Below are 10,000 nucleotides of genomic sequence, written 5' to 3'. Positions count from 1 at the left end.
ACACGGCTACCGTTTGCAAAAACGTAACCCTTCGTTGTACTATTCCACTTGTTTTGTTAGCATTAGTCGCCGTCCAACAACATATGCGCATTGGTGCGATGCAATTTATTGTGTTCTCCACTACCTCGTACTTCGAGCAACACTGGAAAGAAGCCTTAGGTTCCCGATTCTGTTCTTGCTTTTTGTTTTTTGTTTTTTTAATATGACCAGGAGTAAAACAGAAGTCCAACATGGCGCTGAACACTAAGCACGTGCATTTCAAGTCGGATATTTTCAGACTTTGTAGATCTGATATTTCTAGAGTCGCTCTTTCCCCGACCGCTGATCAAGGGGAGCGAAGACTCTGAGTCCGAGACTGACATAAAAACAGTATTGAAAACAAGCAAAAACAACTATGTTTAGTTGCCAAGGACTACCTTACGCTTACATTGTTTTCCATTTACCAAATTATGTATGGCTGTATTTGCCCTTGCGTTTGCGATACTAGTTGGAAAACCAGTAGGCCATCCTTAATTGGTTTATTTCTTTCTACGCAAAATTAAAAATAAATGATAGTGGAATATTTTTTTTTCTTTATTCAAATAATTAGGTTATCGATAAAATGAACGAGGAAAGGAGTCCATTTATCCACCATTTCACTAAAGCCTCCAATGAAGTCCTTGAAAAAAGTATCAGGAAAGCATTAGACTCCAGTGGGTTTGAGATTGATCTTCAAAAGCTAGAAGGAGAAGAAAAACGCATTAAATCTAGTCTAAGTGGAGAAGCTGACATCCCAGAGGAAGACAGAAAAAAATTGGAAGAACAACTGGTGATAATCAATGACCAACTTGATTCAAAACGTAAGGAGATAGAAGATCTCAAGAAGGAAAAGTTGCAAGAGCAAGCAAGAGAAGCGGCAACAGAATCCGGGGGGGAGACAGCCGAGAAATTGAACGACAAAGGCAGCAGTAGTAGCGGTGGTTGTTTTCCAGAATCGGCCAAGGTTGTTGACAAGAACGGCTTTCGGAAGACCATGGATTCCCTGCAAAGTGGCGAGTACATTCAAGTCATTGACAATGGAGAGATTTGCTTGGAGCCAGTCATCACGTTTATTCACCGCCAACCAGAGGTGCTGCAAGAATTTCTCAGCATCACAACAGCCACCAACAAGAATCTGAAGATCACCGAAGACCACCTTCTTTTCGTGAAACGAAAAGGACAAGCAAGAGCCATTCCCGCCAGAGATATCGAAATAGGAGACACACTCTACGTCCGAGAGAACAACATCCTAACCACTGATACAGTCCAAGCCATCATTAGCGTCTATGAAAAAGGCGTTTACGCTCCGGTGACTCTCAGCGGCAGTATCCTGGTCAACGATGTGCACACCTCGTGCTACTTTGATGTGCTGTCTCATGAGTGGTCCCACAGAGCTATGGGTGCAGCTCGTGCCATGTATCACGTGTCTCCCTGGATGGTTGAGTGGATCAGTGGTGTTGGAGAAAAGAATGGATTCCCAGGCTGGTGCAGAGTAGCTCACAAAATGCTCACCTGGCTTGAGTGAGCTCTATGACATTTTCAATTGACGTTACTGAGTATTACTTTGTTCTTGGGTTATAGTCTAAGTCGGTAGACCGGTCAAATCTATTTTCAATTCGTAAGATTTATAGTACTGCTTTGTTTTAAATTTAAGTTTTTTGTTACTTTCAATTGATGATTATGTCAAGTTTATCAGTATTACGGCGCCTTTCAATAACAAATGAAGTTCGATCTAAGGTTACCTGTTTCTGTGGCGTCAGTTACTGTGACGGACTTCTCAGAAAACAGAATCAAATGATCAGTTGTAAAACTGTGATTGGTGGGTTTTTTTTTTTTTTCTTTTGTTCTGTTTTTTTATACAGAATATTTGGTCATCAAAGGCGAATAACCTATATCTTACTTCAGACTTAGCAATGATCACCTATTAGCTTGCCTAACACAGCCTTCAGAAAGTCATTTTGATCGCTCTCTTTAAATTACTTCTACCTTAGTGTTTTTGGAGGGATATTGTAATGAGGGAAACATAGTACTTATAGGCAAATAGACATTATTACTTATAATAAGTTAATTTTTGTCCCTAGAAAGGAGCTTAAATCTGCGCAACAATTGCTTATAGTCGATCGTCGTACCTTATCTAAGTTTATTTCAGCATCCCGTATCATTAAATTACTTTGCTGCAGAATGCCAAAGAAATGATACCTAATAAAAAAGAAAAATAGAACAAACGTTAGCTTGCAAACTAAGTTTGATCTCGAACCACTGAATTCTCTCGCGGGTACGCAGAGTATTCTTCTTCTAGCGATAGCAGGTTTACACACACGACGCAAGCTACTTGATACAAAACTTGATACAAAACCAGCCTTCTCTACGGCAAATTTTCAAAGACCCACCACTCATAACTTTTAAAAGGGGAAAATTTCTAAAAGACACGCTCGTACCCGCGAAGCTTTAAAGAGATCAAAGACCGAAAATATGGTACAAAAGTCTCAACCGGAGTTGTGTAGGCCTGTCAATCTTTGCTACTTCTTAATGTGACTTTTTCCAAACAGAGCCCCGTCCTCGCACGTGAGACCTGAATGTAACACTTGTATTACTACTCTTCATGTACTGCACAATTTAAAAACAAAGAATATATCCAGAATACACGTTATTATGCTGAACTGATTACAGCAAAATTTATCTAAAACGTTCAGCCCATTGTGTATTCCAACCTAAGGTAGTACAAAAACTTTAAAAAAAAACCTTGTTATTCCGAGAAAATTCCACTTTTAGTTCTCTGAAAACACAGCTCACAGCTTGACAACTAAACGGAACGAAAATTCAGCTAACTGATTGGCTGGCAAGGACCAATTACAATTCGCCTTTTTCAATCCTAATTGCAAATTACTGTGGCTACATAAAACCCAACTGCCAGTACGCTTCTCGGTAAATTAGAATTGAACTAAACACTCTACTGTTCCCCAGAAACAGACAGAAGGTTGGAGGTTATAAACGTATTTACTCTTTTGAGGAGTACGCGGGACAGGATATTTCCGGCTAGTGAGAGAAGAAAGACGACTCGATAGTTTCCACAGTCCTTTCTATTAGGGCGCGTTCTTTTGGTACTATTCCGGAATAGGCACGGAATACACGGAATAGACGGTATTCGTGTTCTTTTGCGACCTATTCCGTTTTCGGAATGAACGGAATACTATTACATTCATTCTGCTCCCGATAATAGAATGAACGGAATGACCGGAATACGGTTCACTCGCAATAGGCAGAATATCCGTTCTTTTGGAAAAGTTTTGGCGCGAAATGATACGCGGCCGGCTGGCCGCCCGCCGGCGGCTTGAAAATTGTAAAAACTAGAACGGAATAACAATGCAAAATGTCTACGTAGATGCGGATATGCTTCACCTCTGTTCTGTTTCTTTACCGCGGCTAGAACAAGAAGAGCTGTAAGTTTGTGTTAACAAACAAAAGAAATGACGTTGGCATTAATTGGTTTGTGCAAAAACCACGAACCTTTTATTAGTTAAGTCGACATCAATAAGAAGAGCATATGAGAACACATTTGCACCACGCAAGGCACTCACAAGAAAAAACAAATTCTTCTTCATCTTCCCCCTTAAGGTTTCCGGCAAATGAAGGAAACCGGAAAATCGAGAAAACCGCCAAAATATTGGTACGTATGGCCATATTTCGACATTTCGTGTTCCAAACTTTCGGGAAACTTATTTCACTCGCACATACCAACGCAATTGGCGTATGCGCAGATACAATAGGCTGATTTAGCAACAGAACGGGAACGTCAGTGGCGACGGCGCGCGCAAAAAAAACACCAATGAGAATTCAGAATAGACTAGACTCCACTCTTTTCTTCTCTATTCTAAATTCTCATTGGTGCGCGCGACGTCGCCACTAACGTTCCCGCTCTGTTGCTAAATCAGCCTAATAGTTCGCAGGTCACCTTCGCTAATAGTATTCTGTTTCAGAATACGTGTTCTTTTGCAATTGATATTCCATGTATTCTGTTATTCCTAATCCGGAATGAGAATAGTCAGGATACTCCAAAAAGAATGCACCCTTAGATTGGCTCGATACTAGCATCTTTCCCGTCTTGCATGGTCATTTCCTCGTTTTCCCAAATCTGATAGATTGTTTGTAAAGGTAACAAAGCGAGTTTCACACCGGTATGTTTACAGATACAGCAGATATACCACACCTACCAGGGTCTTTACTTTCCTTTGTTTCTTAGTTTAATTGATGGCATCCAGCAGTTTCTTGAAGTCAGGTTTTGGAACAAGGCATGCAATGCGTTGTCTCTGCGCAATGGTGCAGGGTATCCATATCTGCTGGTATCAGTAACTTGCTGGTCAAAGTGATTTGCAAATCTATCAAGAATCTAAACCTTCTTGCTCTAGTTTGTATTAATTCCCATTATCTAAGAGAATTCAGTCTCTTGTTTTCTCCTTAGCTTCAAAAGGCAAAATCTTAAACTTCAGTTAGTCAATCTGTCTCAGTGAATAAGCCAGTGTGAGTTGCCACTAGTGCTGCTACTTCAAGACTTTGCTATTCCTGAATGCTCTTCAGCTCCAAGATTATATCAAGGTCTTTTTTTGTGTTGAGTGACAAGTTATAATTAAGTTTTAGATCAACACACAGACATACAGGTACAAAGATCAAAACAATGAACCTTAAACCCATTATACATCAATTCAGTGCTCTTCCTTCGAGATACATCCAGTGGTATTGATTTGCCTTCAACAGTTTGTCTTCTCAGTATCTGAAACACTTGAACGAAATAAACAATTGACATCTTACTTCGAGCCGACAACCAGTCTTACCCTGAAATCTGTGTTTCAAATCATTATTCCCGAACATTGAAATCCACGTCTTAGTGAATGAATAGATGTGTTTTCTCTGGCGTAAAAGATTTGGCAGATGCTACCAAAGAGAAACACGCACAGTGTGACATACAAACTCTTTGCCTATATAGGGAATCACTACGGATGGCTGACAGTGATCTTTTTCCGGCGCACATCTATCATGTAATACAGAGCGTAGTATTTTTCGATAACCCTGAACAATCAATGAACTTTATGTTGATTCTAAAAGCTATTCCAGGTGCAGACCTGGATAATTAACAATTATTCCATGAGCACGCGTTGGATATGAGATGATAGATAGCCAACGAGGGGCGTAGCGCCGAGTTGGCTATAATCATCTCATATCCAACAAGCGCGAGTGGAATAATTATTTTATTAAAAACACCCCCAAAATATAGAAAACTAGACTACAATAAAAATAAAAAGGCCCAAAAAATCACGCATATGCTTGCCGTGTTTGTAGATCATGGTATAATGGTTCATAACCCATGATGGCTTAGCCAATCAAAACTCTCGAATGGCATTATCCAATGATCCAGTTTTTAATAAAAGGAAATAGACCATTTAAGTTTTGAGTAAGAATTCAAAATAAAACATTCGTCTTCCAGTCTGGTGCATGACGTGAATACGAAGGGGACGTCACTGTCATGATTTGTATGGGTTTTTAAGTTTTTGAAGGTACATTTAATGAACATTTCTCACCAAATAACACCACCTTTACAACCATTTGCATAAAACTTAGTTTTATAGCGTCTTTAAATCTGTAATTATTGTTCGCCTCATAAGGAGGCTTTAATCAGGGGACGCATTTGTTGCCGGAATTTTAGCTTGTTGTGAAGCATCATTTCAAGACAAAGTTAAAGGTTCTTTGGTCAGTATAAAGGGCGAAACCCTCCAGTGAGTTTTGGTTTATTCGTAAAAGGCATACACGCTTGAAAGTGAATGAAAAAAGAAACCCAGGATGCATAGTGTTAGGTGCTGAACTCAAGGGCGACCTAATCTCCACAGGCGAAAAATGAAATGAACAGCAAGTCAATCTATATATGCAGCCATCCATGTTTTCTTCGTCTTCCTTCATCTTCACTCCCGCAGTTTATTTCATTGCCAATGTTCATTCCGAAGTGCTTGAAATCGGGAATTTTGGGCGATATTCCAGGCTGACATGATCGTGAGGTTCTAAGTTGATCAAATTGAAAGACATCAAACACAGGGAAGATATTGATGCAGTGTTTTGTTCCATGTCTTTTTCGGAAGGTACCTGCTGGCGACAACCGTTGAGATTTCAAATTTGGGATTTCTATGACTACTAGGAACGCAACAGTTAGTGTTGAATATGAGCCCATTGATTGGGACTGGGTTTTGCTGGATCTGGCGGGATTTAATCCTTTCCCTTCAGATTACAAACGTCAGCGAACTTAGCATACACGATGAGTGGTTTGTGTGATCAAATATTACAATTTATGATTATGCGTCCGTAAGTTGCTTCTCTCTGAGAACAGCCGGACCTTTTATTCGATAACGCTGTCACTGCCTTATTGAGGGGCGTTAGGGAGGATAAAAATAGAATCTATAATTCTGTATGCATTTTACTATCGTCTCTTCAATCACGAGTGATGTGAATTATTATTTGTGCAATATTCTTTGATGAACATCCCGGTCATTGCCGAAGGATGATGATGATTTGTGCAATATTTATGCCATCAAATACATATGCCGAAAATTACTCCATAATCCGGCTTGTGTGAGGTCTTTATAAAATACTGTAACATTGCCGCAAGCACGTTGTCAAGTTGGACGGCTCACAGTTCGTTCCATGGAAATCCAATTCAGTACAAGGTGTTGGAAGCTGAACTTATTGGACATTTAACGTTTAGAAACGGTTTCATTTACCTAGTTTCGTAGCCGTCCTGTATAGAATCGGCGGAACGTGCGTGACAATATCGTTATTCCGCGTTTTGTGAATGTTCTGTTATAGATGATGCAATATTCAGTAAGTAAACTCTGAACCCTGGGAACGAAGAACATGAGCGAAAAAAGAGTAACTCAAACGCGAAGGACTGGTAAGTTGTAATGTTCCTTGTAGTGTCCTGCATAAATTATGATGATTATGTAAATTAGATTGGGTATAACATTATGGTTTATGTTGAGTACTCACGAGCGAGCGTTTTAGTAAAGACCATTCGAAGCACCATTTAGTCCTTTAGTCTTCATTTATTGAGTATTCTACATTCCTGTGATGTGAAAGACGAATGAAGCGAAGCTTAGGCCTAGTTTATACGTCGCACTATCGTCGAATTTAATTCAGACGAATTTAATTCCAGGTCCTGCTTTAAAATAAATTCGACAATAAAGCGACGTCTAAAACGAGTTCAGTTCGTCTGTTAAATTAAATTAGTCCTAGACGCTTTATCCGTCTTAAGGATAAAATATCTTTAAAGCGTCATCAGTTTGTCCGTCGCACCAGCGTCGCGTCGAATGAAATGCATACGTTATTTTCGTACATTATTAATTATACCTCTGACCAGGTATATTGCATTCCGGCTGAGAAATAAATTCGACCATAATTCGACCCATTAATTTCGACGCGTAAAACCACGGTACAATTAATGTCGACGGAAGGGCGAATTTAATTGGAATTAAATTCAACGATAGCGCGACGTATAAACTAGGCCTCAGCGAATCTATCTCTTGATGTCCCTGCTCTTCTTTGATTTATTTTTGTGTGCTTGCATTAGATCAATGCTTGGGTATGTTTTTTCCCATATTTCTGTACTTAATTTTGATAGTTAAGTTGTGTAACTCATAGAAGTAACTGAATTCACTTGAATGGCTGCAAGGCCAAGTTTCAATAAGCGATTTATTGTCTGATTCATTGATTTGATTTGATAGGCGGCGATTCACTTAAGGAAAGGGGAAGGCTTTCTAATGAATCTTTGTTATTCAACTTAAGTAGAATACAAATCGTCTGCGTTTTGGATGTCATTTTTTGTAATGTAAACCAGGCTAAAGTCATTCGGAAGTGTTACTCTAAATGGTGTGTATACAATGAAAGAATCAAACCGAATCTGTGCACTATTGTGAGATTAGATCATGGGAAAGTGCTTCTGGTTCGTTTTTTATCTCTTCACGTGTTGTGAATAAAAGACAAAAAATCCTAAGCACGACGTAGATTTTACGATTTTACACTTCACAAAAGAAGGTAGAAAAACTTGAAAATCCAAGTAAGATATGAAGATAGAATACAATACGGTTAACTTTTAACAATAAGCAAATAACGAATTACTAATTTTCCAAAGCTACGTTATTGAACAGTAAAAAAGTGACGTGTACGGTGGCTGAATCAGTGCTAAGTGAGTATGTCTCCGAGCTCCTCCGATGTTTTACTCCGTCTATTGGAAAAAGAAGAAAAGACTTGTTCCCTGAAAAGTCGTCGTCTTTTTCTGTGTAATTGCACGAGGAAGAAAATACAGGTAGTTCAATCTCTTGTACTTTCGTAAGGGTGGAAGCCCGTGGCTGATATAAGCCTTCAAAATTCAGAAAAATTCCTCGCTGATCTGAAACAGGAAAAAACAAATAACTAACAGATTGTAGAGGTTCGAACGTTCATATACCCGGTATAAGTTATTCGATACTTCAGTACAAGTGTGGTGTTCCGAAAGTGTTTATGCGAGAGATTAGCCAAGAAAAACCGGACTACAACTGAGCGGGATTCCCCCAAAAGATGTTATGTCTCTTTCATGTTAGCTAAATATGGTTAAATCTATCACATAACACTAACTTTGGAGACAGACATGTTTATGCCAAATTTACGAAATGAGGTCAGAACGGCACTTTGGAAAGGAGTCGCGAGATGCCATATATTCCTTCCTGAATCACTCTCTCGTGTATATTGTAAAGTAGGTATAGAATGTCTGCCTTTCCTACTGTCGGCCGGAAACACCACGTTATCTACCGTCAGTAGTTCAGTCAAGTCTGAATTTGGCGTCAATATATAAGCCGAAGGTTCGAAGGTTCTCTCGAAGCTCTGTGGTTCAATACTTTATTTAACCGGTATTTTGGTTATCTTGCTAACGTCATTGTTTAAACTGTCTCATATAAAGTTGACTAGTTTATACCACGCAAGTGAATAGTTCTTTCAGCGCATTGATTGGAGGATCGGAGGAAAACAACATTATGGCTTGCCCTTGCGATTCGGTTGAGCAAATTTTATCAAGGAGGTCCTGGGGTGCCCGTAACCACGCCCACCTTTGTAAGCCCTTTTTTAAGCAAACAATCTACAATATTGACGTGTCGAAAACGCGACAATCTGGTGATTACCCTCTGTTTGACAAAGTGTGACCGTCGCTTTGAAAAATCCTTGCTACGCCCCTGTGTATCGATAAACAGTGCCGCTTCTCACTGGGTAAATATCCACTATTCGCTAACATCTTGTTATGAACAAATCGACTTTAAAAGTTTCAATAACTTGCTAAATATAGTCATCTACCCAATTTAAAGCCTTTTCCTTTTGGTGATAGGCATAAAAAACTGAGCACATAATTTCCTAATAAAGCTAATACTTTTTAAAGCAACTATCCTTAGAGGTTATTTGGAATATCGGGCTCAAATTGATTTCACTTCGCAAGGCTTTCGTTACTAACAAGGATGACTGAGAGAAAATTCGGAATAAACATTGAGGTTACCATGAAGCAAACCGGGGACTTCTACAATCGTGGACCCTTGGAGAGTCGTGCAAAACTCGTAATTATCGATGATTTCACAATTACTTCCAAAAGCAACGCCATATTTTAAAACTCGAGTGCAGTTCCTTCGGCTCCGGCACACCAAATACTACTTTTACAATGACTGCAAAATTCTCGCGAGCTCATTGTCTAATTTTTATTGTCACACATAAATTTATAATTTATGCGATAATGACGCGATATTGCTCGAGTCAGATTGAAGTTTCTAGCATTTTTGTCCCACGTTCTTCTTTTGTTTTGCCTTTATTTTGGCCCCTCTGCCTTTTTGTTATTGTAAAAAACAAATGGATGTCAGTTTTTCATGCGTCTGTCCTATTATTGACAATGAATTTCGTCATAACATTATCAAAGTAGTCTATCGGCTCGTGG

General features: G+C 39.3%; 2 protein-coding genes across 5 annotated transcripts in view; one reads left to right on the top strand and one right to left on the bottom strand.

Moving 5' to 3' along the window:
• LOC138027238 (uncharacterized) overlaps positions 1 to 2,243 on the top strand; it is a 21,720-nt gene extending 19,477 nt beyond the window's left edge. For both annotated transcript variants that reach the window (XM_068874788.1, XM_068874789.1), the window contains one exon: positions 590 to 2,243. In XM_068874788.1, the coding sequence (XP_068730889.1) occupies positions 590 to 1,543 (954 nt within the window). In that variant the 3' untranslated portion in view covers positions 1,544 to 2,243. The remainder of the gene's footprint in view (positions 1 to 589) is intronic.
• Positions 2,244 to 7,732: 5,489 nt separating this feature from the next.
• The window catches only part of LOC138026137 (basic salivary proline-rich protein 1-like), a 9,832-nt gene continuing 7,564 nt past the window's right edge, over positions 7,733 to 10,000 (bottom strand). For all 3 annotated transcript variants that reach the window (XM_068873342.1, XM_068873345.1, XM_068873343.1), the window contains exon 6: positions 7,733 to 8,443. The gene's annotated coding sequence lies outside the window, so the exon portion shown is untranslated. The remainder of the gene's footprint in view (positions 8,444 to 10,000) is intronic.

Source organism: Montipora capricornis, chromosome 12, assembly GCF_036669925.1.
Source record: "Montipora capricornis isolate CH-2021 chromosome 12, ASM3666992v2, whole genome shotgun sequence".
Classification (NCBI taxonomy): Eukaryota; Metazoa; Cnidaria; class Anthozoa; order Scleractinia; family Acroporidae; genus Montipora; species Montipora capricornis.
This window is presented reverse-complemented; position numbering and strand designations above follow the sequence as displayed.